General features: G+C 42.1%; 1 protein-coding gene across 1 annotated transcript in view; it reads right to left on the bottom strand.

Moving 5' to 3' along the window:
* mdga2a (MAM domain containing glycosylphosphatidylinositol anchor 2a) overlaps positions 1 to 21,313 on the bottom strand; it is a 141,585-nt gene extending 120,272 nt beyond the window's left edge. Inside the window, exon 1 of the mRNA XM_042388478.1 lies at positions 19,162 to 21,313. Within this exon, the coding sequence (XP_042244412.1) occupies positions 19,162 to 19,234 (73 nt within the window). The 5' untranslated portion in view covers positions 19,235 to 21,313. The remainder of the gene's footprint in view (positions 1 to 19,161) is intronic.
* Positions 21,314 to 23,125: the final 1,812 nt, after the last annotated feature.

Genomic DNA, 23,125 nt, shown 5'->3' with positions numbered 1-23,125 from the left:
CCTGTACTACACACCTGCACTACACACCTGTACTACACACCTGTACTACACACCTGTACTACAACACACCTGTACTACAACACACCTGTACTACACACCTGTACTACACACCTGTATTACAATATACCTGTACTACACACCTGTACTACACACCTGTACTACAACACACCTGTACTACACACCTGTACTACACACCTGTACTACACACCTGTACTACAACACACCTGTACTACAACACACCTGCACTACACACCTGTACTACACACCTGCACTACACACCTGTACTACAACACACCTGTACTACAACACACCTGTACTACACACCTGTACTACAACACACCTGCACTACACACCTGTACTACACACCTGTACTACTACACACCTGTACTACACACCTGCACTACAACACACCTGTATTACACACCTGTACTACATCACACCTTTACCATATCACACCTGTACTACACATCTGTACTACATCACATCTGTACTACAACACACCTGTACTACATCACACCTGTACTACACACCTGTACTACACACCTGTACTACAACACATCTGTACTACAACACACCTGTACTACATCACACCCTTACTATATCACACCTGTACTACACACCTGTACTACATCACACCTTTACTATATCACACCTGTACTATATCACACCCTTACTATATCACACCTGTACTACATCACACCTTTACTATATCACACCTGTACTATATCACACCCTTACTATATCACACCTGTACTACACATCTGTACTACATCACATCTGTACTACAACACACCTGTACTACATCACACCTTTACTATATCACACCTGTACTACACACCTGTACTACACACCTGTACTACAACACATCTGTACTACATCACACCTGTACTACATCACACCTGTACTACACACCTGTACTACACACCTGTACTACTACACACCTGTACTACACACCTGTACTACATCACACCTGTACTACACACCTGTACTACACACCTGTACTACAACACATCTGTACTACAACACACCTGTACTACATCACACCCTTACTATATCACACCTGTACTACACACCTGTACTACATCACACCTTTACTATATCACACCTGTACTACATCACACCCTTACTATATCACACCTGTACTACACACCTGTACTACATCACATCTGTACTACAACACACCTGTACTACACACCTGTACTACATCACATCTGTACTACAACACACCTGTACTACATCACACCTTTACTACAACACATCTGTACTACATAACACCTGTGCTACACACCTGTACTACAACACACCTGTATTACAACACACCTGTACTACACACCTGTACTACAACACACCTGTACTACAACACACCTGTATTACATCACACCTGTATTACATCACACCTGTACTACATCACACCTGTACTACATCACACCTGTACTACAACACACCTGTACTACATCACACCTGTACTACATCACACCTGTACTACAACACACCTGTACACCTGTTGTGTGAGAAAATAACCTATGAATAAGCTCTTTCTCAGCTTTCAGCCGCTCTGACTGTGAAATACAGTCACCAGATTCTCCTGCTATCTTCACTCTGGAGCTGCAACTAACAGTTATTTTTACTATCAATTTTCTCACTTAATTAATTCATTGTTTAGTTTCTAAAATGTTTAAGAAATGTGAAAAAATGCCATTAAAACTTCCCAAAACCCAAAGAAATGTCTTCAATTTGCCTGTTTTGTCCAATCAACAATCCAAAGGGCTTTTGGAGAATGTTGTAGACATCTCTGTGGAAGTTCTTGGGGTCCTTGAGGAGGCTGTAGTGGCCAGTGGTTCCAGCAGTCCTTAAGGGCTTACCAGAGATCCTTGTGGAGGTTCCAGGGGTCCTAGAGGCTGTAAAGGTCCTTGAGAATTTTGTAGAAGTCCTTGAGGAGGTTGTAGACATCATTGAGGAGGCTGTTGTGGTCAGTGGTTCCAGCAGTCCTTAAGGAGTTATTAGTCGGCCTTGAGGAGGTTCCAGGGGTATCTGAGAATAGACATCCTTAAGGAGGTTGTAGAGGTCCTTGAGGAGGTCCTTGAGAATTTTCTAGACATCCTTGAGGATGTTCTTTGGCTCCTTGAGGATGTGTTCAAAAATGTCAAAAGGTCCCTGAGGGGCTTCTACAGGTCCTTGAGAATGTTTTAGACATCCTTGAGGATGTTTTTGGGCTACTTGAGTATGATGTAGGGGTCCTTGAGAGTGCTGTAAAGGTCCTTGAGGAGGTTCCAGGGGTCTTTGAGTAGACTGTAGTGTAACATGAGCATCAGTGCTGTTGCTATGGTTACCTGCAGTTGGATATAGAACAGTGTTTAAACTGTTGACCTGGTTTGTGTTTGAGGAGCCCACACATGAGTAACATTTGTCAGCCAATCAGAAGGCAGAGATTTCTGAGGTTGAGGTAACATTTAGAGCGGAGCAGGAAAAGACAGATTTATGTCCTCTGGTTGAAAAGTAACATCATCTGCTCCGACATCACTGGTCCAGCTGTGACACAACAACAGGAAGTGTGAGCAGGTCAGGTGTGTCAGTCTGCAGGAACGTTACAGTGAAGCCAGCGAGCGTCTCTGCCTGCTGACCCCGATAACCATCACTGTAATTATCACCCCGCCTGCTGCTCAGCTGCAGCTCTGCATCCTGCAGCAGCACGTAACGCCACATAACTCACACCACCGCTCACGCATGAAGAAGAGCTGAGTGTGGACCACTCATCTTCTCTGACAGAGCAGCGAGGAGGAGGAGGAGGAGGAGGAGGAGGAGGAGGGATGCAAACAGCAGAGGTGGAGGAGAGAAGCGGTCGAGCAGAAAATTCACATTTTACAGTTTTATCGTCTGGAACGCTCGGAGAGCGACGCAGGAAAAGGGAAGATATTTAGAAAGTGATGTCTGTCAGTCAAAACCGTCCTCCTTCTCAGAGTCATAACTCAGTCACATAATGTGAACACACAGACATGAAACACATGATATCATTCAGTGTGACTTCCACTTCCTGACGATATCATTACCTCTGACATTCATCACCAATAAAACTCCATAAATCCACTTAGAAACCAGAGAAACAAGAAGCTGCAGAACCTGAGAATCATCACATGATTAAGTTTTCTTCAGTTTCAGTCATAGTCGTCTGTTCATCACGTTACACTGCAGACAGGAGCTGCTAACAGCTGATTCACACGACTTTAATGGAGACTATTTGACTAAATGTGAACAAATATGATGTAGAAACTTCACACACACACACACACACATCACAGAGGATATTAAGGTACTTAAAAACTCTTAACTGCAATTTGCATCCAAGCTCGTCCTCCTTCTCAGAGTCAAATCCAAACACACAGACATGAAATTAGAGCTGTAGTCTCCTGGTCGACTGGTCGATTAGTTGGTCGATATGTTCTCGTCTGACCAAATTCTCATTGGTCGAATAATCGCCGTGTTACTTTCATAAAAAGAAAAGTGCTACATCAACAGCTTTCTAGGATTAATCCATTTGCTGTTGCGGGAGGGAAAGACTAACAACTTTGAAGTGGCCCAACCTGATGGAGCCTGCTGGGAGTAACTGTACTCAACGTTTACTGAATCTGTGTTTCTCCTATAATTGTAACAACGGGAACCCCCACCAGGCCAAAAAACTATTTTTTAATGCCAAATAATCCCTTCACTCAGAGATCAACAGCGTTTGGGAGCCTCTGTGCAGCGCTGTGAGTCAACCTCTGCGTCGTTACCTGGGAAACTCTTGGTAGCGTAAGTCCGTTAAGGAATATGACATTGCGTAATATGTTTGAGTAAAAACGGCGGTGCATGCGAGCGGAGCAGATGAAAAGGTTAGCGGTAAGTTGACAGTACAGACTACAGTGTAACAGTTAATACATGCTGCAGTTTCTCAAGACAAAGAAAAGTCACGTCTGTTGTTTCCCCAACTGCTGGAGAAGTGAAGCTGTTAGCTCCAAAGTTAGCAACAGTGAGTTAGCATAACATGCAGACGCTAAAAAGAGAAATCGAGAAATGAGTTCACTCTGACCTGTAACATCCAACAATGTTTAATCCCCCCCCCCGCCCCCCTGCAAAAATGATGTATGATTTCAGTCGACCAAGATTTTATTTGGTTGATTACAGCCCGACATGAAACACATGTGTTTAGATTCAGTGTGTCTGTCTAATCCATCATGAATAAACGACTGTAGAAACAAAGGTGTGCCTCATGACCGCAGGACTTCTCTGAGAATCATCACGTTTAAGTTTTCTCCAGGATCACAGCAATCATCTGTGCATCATGTTACTGCAAACAGGAGCTGCTGAGACTCTTAATGGAGATTATTTGACAAAATGTGATAAAATATGATGTAAAAACATTTTTTTCTTCTGCAGGAATCAGCAACTAGCAGATAAATGGATGAATGAAGAGAAAAACAGGTAGGTGGAGTCAGTTAACCTGCAGCATTCAGCCTCCAATCAGATGAGCTAAAAGGCTCGTGGAGGCGGAGCTTCACACCTGCAGATTCAGCTAAATATCTGTTATTCATCATGAATTCTTCTCGTTTATCATCACTGAAATAAAACATGTTTACGCTGCCGAGTGAGACGAACAGCTGGCTGCATGATGACGGGGTTGCCTAGCAACAAGACACGGATACAGGTGACTTTCATTCATAACGCTTCAGCTAAAAATGATCTCCCTGTGTTTGAGGCTGTAACACTGAGCAGGTCAGGGGTTCAGATCCCTCTGAGGCTCAGTGAGAAGAGCAAGGCACTGATCACTGTTGATACCAATCACAAGTATTGATCACAATAAAGCTTTCATGACAATCTACCTGAGATATTTCACTCTGAACTATGAAAGTCAACCTCATGGTGGCGCTAGAGGAAAAAATCAGAGGCTGATGAAAGTCGGCAGGATTCATCCTCTGAGGAACATGAATGTCTCTAGTAAATTTCATATCAATCCATCTGATAGTTGTTGAGATATTTCAGTCTGAACCAAAGCACAGAGCCGAGCTGCTAAAATGACCAAAAATATGACTGAAAATAAAAAGTCTCAGCAGTAAAACGTGACCACAGCTTTGCTTTGATGGGCAGCAGATGACAGAAGTCTTTCTCGTGTCTTTCTGACGGAGAACTTGTTGGACCTCTGACTCTCTCCTCCGTCATGTTGCGGGCTGCAGCTGCTGGTGGATTGAGGCTGAATCAGCCTGCAGAGCTCTACAGGCTGACAGCTTACATAACCACACTGTTACACTCTGCATTATTCTCCAAACATGGCCTTAATCCTCACACTGGGAGAGATGAGTCTCCCCAAGGTGGCGATTTCTGCCGCTGAAGATCGCTGCACGTTAAACATTTCCTCACTCTTTGATCTGAGCTGCTCTTTAAGCTCTCACAGCTGATCTGCTCCTGTTAATGTTCTTTACTGGTCCTGCTCACATCGACACAGAGGCGTCCCATTAACATCCATCTGAAGCACGAGACGGAGGAAACAAATCATTTTACTATTATTTCTTTCTTTAAAGGATAGGTCTCCTGATTTTCTATATTTTTCTTCTTGTCAACAAATCTCAACCAACAATGAACTGATCTCCTAACGAGTATCGTGTTTGTATCAAAGCTGATATATCTGATTAAAAACCCGTCAGTGAGTCACACCGCTGCTCTGGGTCACATGTTCCTTCATCATGAAGAGTTTGGTCACGTTAGTTTGTTTAGAAACGGCTCCAAAGAATAATAACAGCATCACGTTTTCAGTCTCTGGAGAGTAGTTCTGTGTAAGACGCTACTGAGCATGTGCAGGAACGCGGTTCTGTTTACAGCTTCACCAGCTTGTTGTGCTGCAGATCATCAACCTCTGACTTTGTTCTGATGTCTGGATCAGAGTCTGATCAATACGGAGGGAGTGAAAGCAGCCGATTGTTCTTCTTGACACAGAACTACTCTCCAGAGACTGAAGACGTGATGCTGTTATTAGTCTTTGGAGCCGTTTCTGAACAAACTAACGTGACCAAACTCTTCATGATGAAGGAACATGTGACCCAGAGCAGCGATGTGACTCACTGACGGGGTTTTAATAGTCTACGGCTGACCTGCGTCTGATTCTGACGAAGTACATCATGAACGCAGCTTCTGTCTGACCTCAGAGTGCTCACTGAACCAGTAGGAATGACCTGCTATCAAACTCCATGATTTCTGTCATTTTTACCAGAATAAAAGAATAATTTAAGCTAATAGCAGGCAGATCATTCAGGCTTTAACGGATCCTGGTCGGTCAGAGACTGAAACATGAGACTTTAATGGAGGTTTATTAAGTAAAACTCATTTTCATGGAGCAGAAGCTTCCGACTTCTACTTCCTGTTTTTTTTCCCAGATTCTCAGTTAGTTGTCGGAGCAGCTGATAAGAGATCAGCTCACAGTAAAGACACGTCTGCAGAAAGTTTGGTAGATTAAAACCTGTATTTTAATGGAATAAGATGACTTTATTTTCAACATTTATCTGCTTTTACTGGATCTCTTGGACGTATTTCTTGGCAAAAACCTGTGAGATGCTTTTAAATAAATGACAGAGTTATATGCAGGTTTATAAGTGAGGCCACTGCGGTGATGATGGAGACCAAGCTGTGATCTCTCTTCTTCTCTGTGATGAAACTGAGCTGCAGCAGATTCTACTCAGATGTTTCAGTCTCCTGTGGCGGAGGTCACACCATCACAAACACGCAGCTTTTCTATTTTACCAGCACAAAACCTCTCTGTGTTTTATAGTAAATAAGGAGAATCTCAGTTGTTTGGAGCCTGAATAGAAACCACAGCTCCTCCTCAGTAAATATCCCCACAGTGAGCGTCAACACGACACAGCGGAGTCGATGTTCAGCAATAAAAACGTGATGAGAAATGGATGATTCTGCAGCCCTCGGGTCGTTATGACTGATTAAATCTCATGTTTCAGACAGTTTTTAACACGCAGGACGCTCGTTATTTTCTCTTCTTCTGTCTCTGCTGCAGGACGTACAGTTCCCTCTGCAGCTCACATGACTAATCATGTTCACACACACACACACACACACACACTGACTGGATCTATATCTGAGGACGGACACGTCCTGCCTCCATGTGAATCACAGCCAAACACAAAGTCATCATGTCATTACAGACACGTCCTCCGCTCACCGGCGGCCATCTTTATCTTTATCTTTCAGTACATTTACTCAACTACTGTATTTAAGTACAGTTTAGAGGTACTTGTACTTTACTTGAGTATTTCCATGTGATGCTACTTTCTACATTTCAGAGGGAAATATTGTACTTTCTACTCCACTACATTTATTTGACAGCTTTAGTTACTTTTCAGATGAAGATTTGACACAATGGATAATATAACAAGCTTTTAAAATACAACACATTGTTAAAGATGAAACCAGTGGTTTCCAACCTTTTTGGCTTTTGACGTCTTACAAAAAGCAGTGTGTAGTCGGGGTCACATTTCACATGTCTATGAGTTGTTAACAGCTCCACCAAATAGTGATTTTTCCCTCTAAACTTCTCACATGCTTTCATTTCAATAAATGTTCAAATGATCCAATATTTCAGCAAAAATCAAAGATTAGAGAAAAAGTCCAAAAACTGAAAACAGATTTGTGTATCAGAACTTTGTTTTTTCTTCTTTCCTCTCCCATTAATCATCTCACCACCCCTCAGATTTATCTGCTGACCCTTTGGAGGGGCCCCGACCCCTAGGTTGGGAACCACTGGGCTAAACTAGCTAACTGTATATAAAGTAGTGTAAACTAGCTCCACCTCCAGCAGCTACAACAGTAACATGCTGCTCTAACACTGATGCTTCACTATTAATAATCTAATGATGTCATATATAATAATATATCAGTCAGAGGGACCAAACCACTACTTTTACTGCAATACTTTAACTACATCAAGCTCATAATACTTATGTACTTTTACTGCAATACTTTAACTACATCAAGCTCATAATACTTATGTACTTTTACTGCAATACTTTAACTACATCAAGCTCATAATACTTATGTACTTTTACTGTAGGAGGATTTTTTATGCAGTTTCTGGTTTTGCTCGTTATGATGTTGGTTTAGACGTTTGTATTATGAGTTAGTTTAATGTTTTGTGTGCTGAAGTTTCTGTATTCTGGGTTTGATTGATGCTTCTGTTCCTCGTCCTCGTCTCCTCGTTAGTTCAGTGACTTTTTAACTCCTGGTTTTCTGTGCAGTCTTTGTTGGATCATTTGTTTTGTTCTGACCGCTGCAACATTAAAGATTTTCTGTCGACTCTGCATTCGGGTCCGTTCCTGCTTCTCCACGTTACTCTGAGATGTTTCACTCGATTATCAAAATAGTTAATCTTCTGACGATCAACTAATCAATTAATGGACTAATGAGAGCAGCTGTTTGTAGGACGGAGCTCAGAGTTTCTCTCTTCAAACTTCTCTGTTGGACTGTTTGAACTCTTCAAATACAACTTTAGTTAAATTAGCAAAATGATGATTTCAATGAGGAATCTGATTACAGAAACAGAGTAAACAGAGACGTATTTCCCTCAAAAATGTTTTATTTTTTATGAACATTTTGAGGTCAAAATGTCCAACATTTTGTCATATTTCCTGTAAATTTCCAGACTTTTCTCTACAAAGATCTGATCGACCCTAAAAACAACAACAACATGTAAATAAACTGCAGCAGACTGACGAGTCAAAGGAAAGTGATGATAAAGCCTGAATCCTGACCTCAGATCAGTTATAGACGACTTCATGAACCGACAGTTTGAACTCGTGACCTCTGTCACAAGTGTTTGGGTGCGTTTGTTTCGCTGCTCGCTGAAGGACAGGAAGTGGAGACAGTGGAGTGGCGCTTCATGGCCCCCGTGAACATCTCTGTTTGTCTACCAGCCTGTGTGACAGCACATTTTCTGTCCCAGTAACCGCTCGGCTGCAGAAATTAATCAACCTGTCCGTTTGCATTTCCTCTGGATCGGCTCGGCCGGTAGGAGAAATAAAAAGGATCAGAAACTCTGCTCAAGGTTTCTCTGCACGTTCCCCCCCCCAGAGGAAACGCCTGGACAAGTTTCTCTTTGGCGGCAGGATGTTCCAAGAAGACGCAGGAAGAGGAAGTTCAGACATGTTTGACTGAAGAGAAACGTCCTTCATCAATCGTTGATGGTTTCCTTGTTGGTGGAGCCTCCCTGAAGCCAGAGTTCATTGAGATCATCAACGCCAAGGCATAAAAACCCGGACAAACTGCGACAAGGCCATGTCCAGATCCGAGGCCGACTCCATTCGGACGATCCATCAATCCCTTACACTCAGCACTTAGTCCTCTTCCCCCCTTTATATTCAAAGTATTTGTGTGGTGTCGTTCCCTCCTTTTCCTTTATTATTTTGGTATATTTCGTCATGAAATAAAGGGACAGGTTGACACATGCACTGTACTGCACTGAAAAGCCCACTGAGATAGTCTGTGTGCATACTAACTTCCACACCAGGTGCTCAAGCTGTAAAGACTGATAATGACACCTTGAAGTGGACGGGCAGTCCACGCCTTTACTTGAAGAGTTTACCAACTTTTATGTAAACAGTGTCATGGCTCTTGTCAATCAGATGTAATTGTCTTTTTACAGACTCTGCACGTCTTCAACTAAAACTGTAACCAACAGGCCGCTGCTGTGTCTCACTTCCTCTTCTTCTCTCTGACCTGATTATTGGAAGCTGTTTTGCTTTTTAAAGTCACATAAACTCATCTGAACTGAAGGAAACGTCTCCAGACTCCCGCTGAGCTTCGCGCCTCTCACAGGAAGCTGGATCCCCCCCCCCCCCCCCCCCCCCCCCCCCCCCCCCACATCGGCCCGGAGGAACCGGATTATCTCAAACTTCAGGATTATGAGCGCGCTGGCCGGCTCTCCCCCCTCGTCATCCTCAACAACAAACAGCAGTGATCCTGGCAGCCGCCCAGCAGCTATACGCTGATACAGGAATAACAGCCCGTAGGTGTTCTTTACTGTGATTACGGCTGTGACAGTGAAGCGAGGAGGTACGAGGTGCAGCCTGTAATCCCACAGAGGAAACGTCCTCTGGTGTTTCAGATTTACATAAAAACTCAGCCACATGTTCACCCACCGAGGACGCCGCCGCCGCTGCAGGACGCCGAGGATACAGGAGGAGATGATATCTGAGCCGTATTTATCCGACGTCTCAGAGCTGGAGATCACTCCTAACTCACTGACGCATATGTGGTTTTTTAGAAGTAAAAGCATCTATCGACTTTCTAAACTTAGTAAATCACTTGTATGTGAGCTGATGTTCAGGAGCTGCAGGCGGAGATGTGCTGATGATAAAACGCTTAGACGGAGTCCACACTAAAATAAAAAGGCTGCAGACCGTTTATCTTATCTGCCAGTTATCTTTCATACTGTATTTCAGTGGAATAAGGAGCGTGTGCAGGAGCAGGAGGCTGAAAATAGAATCAATCCAGAATCAGACGCTCAGGTATCAGATCTACAAAATAAAACACCAACCTTTATTTCAACCCGGTCGCCAGAACAAAACGTTGTTGAATATAAACGTATCATATCAACGTTTCTACCTGTTGAATAATGATGATGAACGCTGTGGTTCAGGTCGGGTTCAGTTTAGAGGAAAGATCATGATTTGAGTTAAAATAAAAATTAAAAATAAAATAAAAACGGCTGCAAATGTCCCGACGTCTCGCTAAAAACACCGCTTTAGTCGGTTGAAACAGGAAGCGGACATCGGTTTCGGTTTCGGTCAAATAGTAATTTTCTCATGATATTAACTGTGTAGACGCGCCACTGCAGACTTTAACACCTGAGAGGTCTGCTAACCTCACGACTCCACAACCCTGACCGACGCTGACTCAAGTGACATCATCAGTGACATCATCAAAAGGCTTCATACTACTGTTATACACCTGGGAACGCGCTGGAGCGGAAAATACCTGCAGAGTCCATCTCGCACATTTTCAATTTGCTTTTTCAGCTAAAAGGAAACATTTTATGCTGATAAAACACACACACACACACACACACACACACACACACACACACACACACACACACACACACTTCCTCCAACAGTAAAGTACCCATCAGCCCCGGCACTGAGCACTGTGATCCGGACACATCTGCTACCTGTCACCTTCAGTTCCACCCCCACTGTCTGCCAGAGCTGCACCAGGAGCTGTCAATCAAAACTCACACACACACACACACACACACACACACACACACTCACACACACACACACACACACACACACACACACACACTCACAGCAGATACTGTCAAATGTGTATGTGTGTGTGTGTGTGTGTGTGTGTGTGTGTGTGTGTGTGTGTGTAACAGATGGCCCCAGAATGCTGCTGTTTGAGCAGATTAACCAGCAACACACAGAGTGATGTTAGCGCCATGCTAACAGTGATGGAAGAAGAACTCAGATACTTTACTGCAGTAAAAGTACATAAGTATTATGAGCTTGATGTAGTTAAAGTATTGCAGTAAAAGTACATAAGTATTATGAGCTTGATGTAGTTAAAGTATTGCAGTAAAAGTACATAAGTATTATGAGCTTGATGTAGTTAAAGTATTGCAGTAAAAGTACATAAGTATTATGAGCTTGATGTAGTTAAAGTATTGCAGTAAAAGTACATAAGTATTATGAGCTTGATGTAGTTAAAGTATTGCAGTAAAAGTACATAAGTATTATGAGCTTGATGTAGTTAAAGTATTGCAGTAAAAGTAGTGGTTTGGTCCCTCTGACTGATATATTATTATATATGACATCATTAGATTATTAATAGTGAAGCATCAGTGTTAGAGCAGCATGTTACTGTTGTAGCTGCTGGAGGTGGAGCTAGTTTACACTACTTTATATACAGTTAGCTAGTTTAGTCCAGTGGTTCCCAACCTAGGGGTCGGGCCCCTCCAAAGGGTCAGCAGATAAATCTGAGGGGTGGTGAGATGATTAATGGGAGAGGAAAGAAGAAAAAACAAAGTTCTGATACACAAATCTGTTTTCAGTTTTTGGACTTTTTCTCTAATCTTTGATTTTTGCTGAAATATTGGATCATTTGAACATTTATTGAAATGAAAGCATGTGAGAAGTTTAGAGGGAAAAATCACTATTTGGTGGAGCTGTTAACAACTCATAGACATGTGAAATGTGACCCCGACTACACACTGCTTTTTGTAAGACGTCAAAAACCAAAAAGGTTGGAAACCACTGGTTTCATCTTTAACAATGTGTTGTATTTTAAAAGCTTGTTATATTATCCATTGTGTCAAATCTTCATCTGAAAAGTAACTAAAGCTGTCAAATAAATGTAGTGGAGTAGAAAGTACAATATTTCCCTCTGAAATGTAGAAAGTAGCATCACATGGAAATACTCAAGTAAAGTACAAGTACGCCATCCATCATGTAATTGACAGCTACCTCACAACATATTATGTGTCACAACAAACCACATCTGGAACAGTTCCAAACTTGAGCCATGGATCCATTGTTTGTATCTCTAAGGTCCCCTGAAGGGCTATACCATATTACCTAAGGTGACATGCAGACTCTGGAATGTTTATGTCACATGTCCAACACCCAAAATCAGTAAAATACATAGGGTCAGATAAAAATCATACTAACAGTGTTGAAGCAGTGATGGTTCCACCACAAAGAGCTCCAGCAAAAAACTTATTGAAATAATTCTCAATATTTTCAACGTCTGCTGCAGAAACTCAGGATCAACTCAAAGGATTTCAGCAATTTTAGATCCATTTCTAAACCAGCCCCGTAACCACAGCTGACTGACTGAGTGATGAAGTTACACCACTGGTTGGAGTTCCCTCATTGGCCGTTGCTTTTTCAAAATGAGTGAGATGATGGAAGCGGAGGACAAAGCAGAGTGACTAGAACTGCAACAACTTGTTGATTAATCTATGAGTCTATTGATAGAAAAAGTATCAGCAACTATTTTATTAATCAAATTATCAATTTAGTCATTTTTTAAGTAAAAATGCCAGATATTTTCTGGTTGCAGCTTCTCAGCTCTACTTGGATTTGAATGTAGGAGAAAAGTTTGGGTTGAGACACACCTGCCGACTGCATCGCGACACATGATCGTGTATTTAAGTTCTCCTGACTGCACCGCACTGAGTGTTGCACGGATTAGTCATCAGGTCTGTAATGAGCGGAGCCGCCTGCAGGGGGCGCCGCAGGCCGCCGCAGGCTGCTGCCGTGACGTGTCGGCGTAGTCTGAGTGAGAAGCAGCAGACGGCGTGTTTGTGTTTGACCTTTTCCATCCAGATGAGCTTTTAACTCCTCAATCGTGGTGAAAAGAGAGTTTATGAGGCAGAAAAAGCGTCCGTATGGCTGTGAAATCAGATCAGTATCAGCACGTCTGACTGCCAGCGTCCACAACAACAACAACAACAACAACAACAACAACAACAACAGCAACAACAACAGCAACAACAACAGCAGCAACACAGACGAACTGCAGGCCGCAGCTCCATGTGTGCTGCAGCTTTTTCATGCACTTTTACATTTTAAATCAGTATTTCTATTTCTAGAAAGACGACGACATGAAAAACAAGAAAATAAGATACAACATGTAAATCAGGAAAATTTAATACAAACACATATTCTGCACATGTCCAGCCTCTATATTTATATTCTGGGGCTCTACTGGAATAAAAACTCTTTATTGATCTTCTACTGGTCCTTTATGCAGCCCCTCAGTTCAGCCTCTGTCTGAAACAGGCTCCTGTCTCTTTAAGCCCCGCCTCCTGATGAGCCCGCTCTGTTCTGATTGGTCAGCTTCAGGAAGCTTCCTCCGGCTCCGGAGGCTACGTAAACAAACTATAGTAGCAGGATTTCACTTCTTCTTCTCCTTCTTTACTCCAAATGTCAACTTCTATGACCATCTTTGCCTAAAGATGCTTTTAGGAAACTGTGACGGACGTTTTTTTAACGGAAACACAAAGACATACGAGGACGTCATCTCGGACTTTGGGAAACACTGATCAACATTTTTCACCATTTTCTAATAGATTAATCGTGATAATAATCGTCATCTGCAGCTCTCCTCACAAAACCTTCGCTTTCAGAATCACACAGAAAATCATGTTAACAGGACAGTAAATGCAACAACTTTGTCCCCCTAAAGCCTCCATTTACTAGATCATCTGAATGTAAAACAAACACACAGATGTTGCATCCTAATCCCCTCCTCCCTTCCTCCCTTCCTCCCTTCCTCCCTTCCTCCCTCGGCCGTCTCTCGGCGGCTGACAGAAGCCGTTTCCCCAACAGGAAGAGGATTTATGTATAAAAATCAGGGAGTTTCCACCGCAGAGACGTCAGCGCTCTAAACTGCCTGAATGTAAGTAACGCTGTGTGTGATGTAATACGCCTCCACTCCCTCTAATCTGTGACATATAAGATTACAGATAATCTGAGTGTGTGCGCTGACGTCACAGAGGAAAACACACACGCACACACACACACACACACACACACACACACACACACACACACACACACACAGAAACGAGTGGTAATGATAGTAAATGAATGGCAGGATGTGTATGGAAGTCTACAGCTGCCAAAATCATTTAATCAAATTAAAACAAATTATTCAAAATGGTTTTTTTTTTTTTAATTATTATTTCAGTGTTTGAAAATTCATCGTTTCTGCCAAATTAAAACTAAATTCATTATTCATTCATTTATTATCATTTTGCTCCAAAATACAGAACAGCTTTAATGACATTGTATGTGATGCGGACTGTCTGTCATATTAATTGTAATATTTTATATATTCACGTTGTTTGTTTGTTTGTTTACCTTAATGATGCACTACATATACTGCTGTTTATTTATTTGGATCCCCATCAGCTGTTAGCTGTGGTCGATAACATCTTCCTGTGAGTCTCCTGCCGGGTCTCCATAGCGACGGAGGTCACATAGCTCAGGTCTTTATATATTATAAATCCATTATAATTGTTTTATCCTGTTCCACGCTGTATTCTGTGATGTGTGTTCTTTTCTGTACACACAACATCTATTTCCTGTTTGTCCGTCCTGGGAGACGGATCCTCCTCAGTTGCTCTTCCTGACGTTTAAAACATTATTTCCCCATTAAAGGGTTTTTTTTAAGTGAGTTTTTCCTTATTTGAAACTGTTGTACTGCTGTACGGACTGTAAAGCCCTCTGAGGCTAATTGTGATTTGTGATATTACAAATAAACAAATAAAATTGACTTGACTTGACCTGACAAGCTGTTATCCTTTAGAAAAAACAAACGCTCCAATAATTGAATGAAATAATGTAAATCAAAACTAAAAGGTGGTTCTGCTACATCGCTGTTTAAACGTTTGTTTAAAGTATCTTTTAGGTCAGTTTTTGATGTAAACTTGTTTCAAATATGTCATCAACATCAATAAGATTTTATTTCTTTATTTAATTAATTAATGCATGCAGTAGAGGTCTGGGGGGGGGCGTAAAACTGAGACCTGAACCTGGTCCAAACCTGCATCTTTGAACCCAGCTGGTTCTGCCAACTTTGAGGTAGCCAAGGTGATATTTTTGTTATTCCTTCTACAAATACAGTGTGATATGCGGAGCCTCGTCCCTCCACTTTGTTTGTCAAGCGTTGTGTGTGTTGAATGTTCTTAGAGCTTAGACTGTTTTCTCGTTTATGATGTAGAAGTTCGGGGGTCGTCGTTAGCAATGGTAGCTAATTAGTCTGTGTTAGCCTAGCGGTTTGCTAAAGCAGCCTTGTTTTGTGTAGCGTGACCGCCTGTAAATAGTTAAGACCACTAAACTCTCGAAGCAGTCGGGAGGAGTTAGGTTTAGAAAATGTCTTTTGTTTGATTCGGGATTAGTTAGGAGTAGTTTTGGGTTAAGTAGTTGGTTTTTGTTAATTATTTTGGCCTTGATTCACCCTGAAGCCCAGTTTCATTAATTGAAAATCAAGTCATTCCAACTCAGTCTTGTCACATTTTTTGTCATACTGCTTATTTGTGGTAGCAATAACTTGCTTCTTTTTTGCCCTCCGCGTCTTTGTCTTTATGTTGCGCTCTCATGCCCCGAGACCCGGGCGGAACATAGACCCAGCAGGGACCAGAGAAGTCCTGCACCGCTTCTGGTAACTGTCCCTTTAATACCTCGGGCTGTATTACAGTTTATCTCTTTGGTACATTTCTCAGATCAGAATTGTTCAACCTCCACATCATCCAGTCACATCATGAAAGCTATTTATCATTCTTTTGAACAAATTGCTTTGACACATTCATGCAAATGATTATGTACAGTTGTCTGCTGTTTCCTACATCATCAATTGCTTCTGTCATGTTGATCAAAACGTATTATACTGGTTCTCTGTTGAACAGTCTCTCGGCATTAGTTCATTACATAAGTCATCACATGCAGGATGGTTGAAGCAGTTGTCCTGATCTGTTTTTTTATAAATGAAATGAAATGATGAACTGCTCTCAGGTGAATCTTGACATCAACCAATGACCAACCAGGTCTCTAAAATAGCTCAGAGCACAACAATATCTGACAGCGGAAGAACAACAAGGAAATAAACAGGGTCACAGCTGGGAAGAAGAAGAAGAGGAGGAGGAGGAGGAGGAGGAGGAGGAGGAGGAGGAAGGCTGCGTGGTGAAGGGTAGGGAGGCAAAAACAGAGGAAGAGGTAGAGGAGGCCGATGACAAAGGGCAGCCGGTCGAATGTTGGGAGAACAATCATGTCCTCAATCGTTCCAACGTTTCATCGACGCAACAATACGCGCCGTACTGTGATACTGTATAATTACTGCAACGCTTCATATTACAGTCGAGGATGATTTGAGAAATGTACCAAAGTGACAGAGAACGACTGTAGCGGAGCGTCTGTATCTGCTGTACTGTCACATTACTGTAACACCCGCAGCGTTACTGCCTCCTGTTTATCCTTCATGTATCCGTCCTGCAGCTGGAAACACAGCAAATACAAAAAAAAATAATCTTCCAAAATGTTTCCTGAGATGTGGAAGAATCAGCCTGCAGCCTCTTTACTGTCTGACTGACTGTCTGACTGACGCTTTAATGCAGCAAGCAAAGTGAACTCTACCACACATCTCCCAACGACACTAAACACACTTTAATCGAAGGCCTCGCTGCAAATATTACAGGAACATTACAGTAAAAAAACCACCATAAAGAAAGATGAGAGCTGTGTGAGGTCACAGATGCCTCTTTATCTGATATTACAGGAATATCAAGAGACACAGAAACACTGAAAAATACTGCAGATAAACATTTACTATAAGGTCAGTGCTGAGAAGCAGATTAACATGCTGTAGAGATGCAGTATCACAGGCGATAAGATGCATTATGGGAATAATTCAGTCCATAGAGAGACTCAGTAAACTCGACTATTATCAGAATATTGTTGGATAAGATTTTAAAAAGAAGGAGGTTACAAACTCCTGAAGAATATCATAAAAATATTATAAAGATCTACATCATGGTGATAATAATAATGAAACATGTTAGTATAATTATTTTCATACTTTCATTATCAATTAATTGGCCTAATTTTCTCGATTAATCGATTAGTTGTTTGGTCTGTAAAAAGTCAAAAAGATGTGAAAAACATCCGTCACAGCTTCCCAGAGCCCAAAGTAATATTTCATTTACTATCATATCTGATGACATCATATCATATATCATATCTGATGACATCATATCATATATCATATATGATAATAGAATGTAGAACCAGCAAACTTTTGGCATATTTGCTTGAAAAATGACTGAAATGACGAATAAATTATCAAAATGTTGCAGATTAATTTTCTTTCACTCGACTAATCGTTACAGGCATGATCAATAAAAACCAAATAAATAAGATTAGATTTTTAGAAAATATAAAAAATACCAAGATTATTTAAAGTGACAGTAAAATCTACAAAGCAAACAGTATATATAATATCGTGAGTGTCACATTCACACTGTGAGTGACATGAGATACAAAAAATCTTAACTCAAGGTCCACTTACGAGCTTTTTTTTTCTCCTGAGCTTCCAACCACATCTTACTGTCTTCATGAGCAGATGGAGTCAGTTGTCATCACGTGAGCGAGGTGTGGGAAATCCGGTCGAGCGACGATGATGATGATGTGATGACAACCTGAGCAAACTCCAACTGCTGATGAAGACCACAAGATGCAGCGGAAAGCTCAGGGGAAAGAGAGGGCTGGGGGTGGGGGGGGGAGCTAGTAAGTGGATATTGAGTTGTTGGTTTTTGTGTCAAAGCAAAAATATGATAAAATAGTCACATTATAAGTGACTGTAGAAATATCCCATTATAATAATTAAGTAGACCAGAACATTCACTCCAAACTTACATAAGGAGCCCACAGGACATCCAGTCAGAGTGAATACAAGAATAAAGCTGTATTATAATAGTAATAAATAATAATAATAACACACAAAGAGCAGAAAATGTTATAAGGTCACTCGGGGCTCACTTCAAGTCCCCCCCAGGGGCCTGAATACTCCAGTGATGTCAGAGTGGATAAAAATAAAATACCAGCGGTAACATCATGTCACCATCTACTGAGTCCCACAGAGACTCTGCACAGACCTGCAGGACACTGAGGCTGCACACAGGAAACACCAGGAGCATCATGGAGGCATGACACCGTTCATACTGAATAATGATGAATATAAGGAGTCATTTCATTATAGAAATATTCCTACACACACACACACACACACACACACTGTCACTGTGTGTGTGTGTGTGTGTGTGTGTGTGTGTGTGTGTGTGTGTGTGTGTGTGTGTGTGTGTGTGTGTGTGTGCTACCTGTTGTGCCTTTAGGCCAGGCATGAATCTAATATGACTGAATGAGCAGGACACACACACACACACACACATATACATATATACACGCACACATACACACATTTAGCCTCCGCGCTAAATCCCTCACAAGGTCAAGTTAGTGTGTTTGGTTTTCCGGGTTAAACGCGGCTCGTGCTGTTGAAATCACGTCATATGTAACATCATTAATGTAAATTCCCGACATATTAATTATATGTGGATGGTGTCCTTACCGTACACGCCCTGGCCGTGCACGCCCTGCAGGAAGCCGGTAAACAGCCACAGGAGACCGAAAACTGAACCCATCTTCACATCCTCCTCTGGCCGCCTCGCTGCTTCTCTCCCCCCGGGGATGAGGTTGTCAGTTCGGCTCCCCGCAGCTGCTGCTGCCGCTGCTGATGCTCCTCCTTCTCCCTCCTCCTCCTCCGCTCCGGCCGGCGTCCCTCCGCACGGAATCCGGCCCGGTGACCGGTTCTCATCCAAAAATCCGAACGTTTCCCCGCCAGCAGCCCGCCACCACCCCCACACACCCCGGTCAGATGTGACGGGAAGGTCCGGTTCTGCTCATACCGGAGCTAACGTTAGCTGAAGCCTCCAGAAACAGTTGACGTCCGGCGGGGATCCGGGAGGAAGAGCAGGTGCCTCAGCCGCGTCTCCTTGATGGTGACATTGTAGAAAAAAGATTAAAATTCAAGAAAAAAACGTCAGTAGGCTACGTCAGTATCCTCCGGCCGGTAGGATGCTCAGAAGTCCCCGCTGCCCTTCCGCCGAGTCCACCGGGCTCCTTGTCCGCGGGTCGGTACCGGAGTTACATCCATCATCCTCCCGAGGAGAAGCGGTGCCCGCTCCGTGTCCGGTCCTTGCTCTCAGCGGCTCGTCGCGGCCTGTCAGGCCGGGGAGGGGAGGAGGAGAGTCGGGCTCCGTGATGCCGTGATGCCGCTCTGAGCTCCGGCGAAGAAGACGGAGAAGCGGTCAGTCCGGTCGACTCGTCAGTGGATTTTACCGGTGAGAGACGTCACCGAGCGAACCGAGCGAACCGAGCGGTAAAGTCGGACAGAGTGGCGAGCGACGCGGCTTCCGGGATGATATTTTCAGAATAAAACTCGGTGACCAAATATACCAGATTTAAACCTTTGAAACCATTTGACCCTCACATGCTGTTCAGGGTCAAATCTGACCCAGCTGAGAGCAGTAAAAACAGCCTAAACAGTTTGCTTTTAGCCTGAAGTTTTATGACCTCTCCTAATGTGACCCATAATATACAAAAATGGAAATATTTCAAATTTTTGAAAACATTTTTGTACAGCTGATTCACATTTTTGTAGAGAGTGTTTGACCCATATTTATTTAAAAAATCAAAAATCACCATTCAAAAACAATGCATTCATCACATTTAATATAATTAATTGAAACTGGTTATGTTCTGTTTTATGAAACATAGAACATCATATAGATCATACAGATATGATTGTAAAGGTTTTTTCTCCATAAACAAAAAGTGTAAAAACTAAAGAATACACTCTCTCATTAAGGATTCATCACACATTTATTAATGACTAATGAGGTTTTCATGAATGATTTCTAGTTCATAAATTTGGAATAGAACCTGTGACGGGTCAGAATATGAACAGTATTATTATATTAAAGGTATTCAAACCTTTCATGTAGAGTAAAATGTATCAGTCGTTTAAATCAAATCTAAACAACTTTATTGTCCACCAAAAGCAGAAATTGGCCTTCAGCTCGCATGACATTCAACATCAATATTACATCATTACAAATCATACATCACAAAAACAATAAGTAAAAAACACCTTACGCTATTTCAGACTCACACGAAAAAATGTAGAACTATGGTTTCCAACCTCTGGGTCGGGACACCCCAAGTGGTCAGGATAAATCTAATAGGTCGTGATATTAACAGAGGATGCGGAGCATACAGAGCGTGTTCTGCTTATGCCAGAAATCTGTCATTTTCCATCCAGCTTTAAAATTTGACAAACAAATGAACACTGTTGTGAAAGGCTGCTTTTTCCAACTAAGAAATATCGCCAAACTCAAACTGTTCCTCTCATTTAATGACCTGAAGATCATCACAAATGCCTTAATTTCCTCTCAGCTGGATTACTGCAATGCTCTTTATTTGGGTATTAGCCAGTCATCTTTGTCTGGCTGACAGCTGGTGCAGAATGCTGCTGTTTGACTACTAACTGGTAGCAGGAAGAGAGACAGCATCACACCTGTACTGGCATCCCTCCATTGGCTACTGGTCAAGTATAAGACTGAGTCTAAGGCTCTATTATTTGTTTTTTAAAGCTTTACACGGCCTGGCGCCCCCGTACATCTCTGAACTCTTCTGCCCCCTTTCCATTCCCAGATCTCTCAGATCCTTAGACCAGCTGCTCCTGACTGTCCCTCGATCGAGGCTGAGGGGGAACGCCGATTGTGCATTTTCAGAAGCAAAGCTTTGGAACAGTTCACCGTTATTCCCCTCTGTAGACACACGTGGGTAAACTTAAGACCCACATGTTTTCTCAGGCCTTTCAGTGTCGTTGAGGTTTTATGTTTCACTTTTTTCTCTTCTGGTAATTTCATATGTTCCTTTACTTATTTTTTTTTTTGTGTATGCTTATGGGATAGTATCATGTTTTCTCCACTGCTTTCTTGCTGTCACCATGTTATGTTATTTTATTTTATTTATGTTATATTACTGTACAGCACTTTGGTCAACTCTGTATGTTTTTAAATGTGCTTTAAAAATAAACTTGATTTGATTTGATATGATATTTTCCTTGTTTACATTTTGGTTGTATTATGATTCATTGTTTTTTTCATTTTCTTTTTCTTTTTATTCAATTTATTTAGGGGTTGGAGGAAGGAAATAGGTATGGACGTTTTGAAAATCCTGTAACATAACCAATAAGTAAGCAAGACTCATAAAAAAAATGCGACTTAAAGGGAAAAAACACAATATGTACAAATGTTACTTAACTTATTGAGACATTTACTTTAATTTCACAACATTTTACCAATAAATTGAAACATTAGCTCGCACCAGATCTGTGATGCTAGCTGTGACGTCATTATCCATTATTTATATAACACTATTCAAATAGTTTTCAGGTAAACTTTTATTTTGGCGGAAATATGGGTTGTTTCCGGTCTCAGCTGCAGGTCGTTTGACGTTTGGCGGAATCTGCCGCGCGAAACATCACGAGCCGCTGGTCTCTGACCGTGAATGTAGAAAAAAAAAAAAACAACCTCCGGAGACACGAGGAGCCTGCAGGCGGCACGCGCGCTGGAATCACGGCGCGAGCCCTCACTGTGCACGTGTGTGGTGCTCCTTTTTTTTTTTTCCCGGGACTCCTGCGTGAGGCGGGAACAGAGAGAGATGGAGAGAGAGGGATGGTGGAGGGAAAGAGAGAAAACGTCTCTCTCTACTTCTCATCCATAAACTGTCCTCATCATCAAACATTCAAATATGTGGAAATTAAATAAGAAATCAAAAATCTGCTGATAAAAATATTATTTAACTCGACACAACTTCTGCTTTCTGTGGCAAAGTTTCCATCCAAACTTTAACCAAATTTCTAGAATTTCAGCGAAAGAAAATTCAAATTTACATTTGTTTCCATCCACTGCTGTTGTGTGAATATTAGCAGATAAACAGCAGGTGGCGCTAATTCTCCAGTCGGTGCCGTTAAACTGTTGCAGAAGAAGAGAAAACAACGAGATGACGTCACTAAAAGAGCGACAGTCAAAGCTCAGACGATGGAGAACATGATGGAAATGTGAGGAAGGTTACAGTCTCCTCATCATCGCTCCACACAGATCTGATGTTTTCAGCTCTTCAGGGACGTTTAAGTCACATGATTCGTGTGCGTCATCAAGCGTAAAAACTCTTTTGCGATATTTCGAAATTTTCCTGAATTTTCGGCGCGTCTACATGGATGTATTAACGATGTATTAACGGTGACTCAAAGACGATGCTGCTCATTTCTATGAAAGTTGCTCGGTGGCGCATGAAGCCAAAAAAGCCACTTCCTGAAAACATCCTGCACATGCTCTGTGGGCCCAATGCGCCCGTGGAGCATGCTCACTAGAGACTTGCGCCGGCTGAGACGGTTAACTTCCAGTTTAGTCCTCCTGCTAACTTGAGTGAGGATAAAATGACACAATCGTGCGACTCTTCTAGAC

Source organism: Thunnus maccoyii, chromosome 16 (assembly GCF_910596095.1).
Source record: "Thunnus maccoyii chromosome 16, fThuMac1.1, whole genome shotgun sequence".
Taxonomy (NCBI): domain Eukaryota; kingdom Metazoa; phylum Chordata; class Actinopteri; order Scombriformes; family Scombridae; genus Thunnus; species Thunnus maccoyii.
The sequence above is the reverse complement of the archived record's forward strand: the minus strand, read 5'-3'. Positions and strand labels throughout refer to the sequence as shown.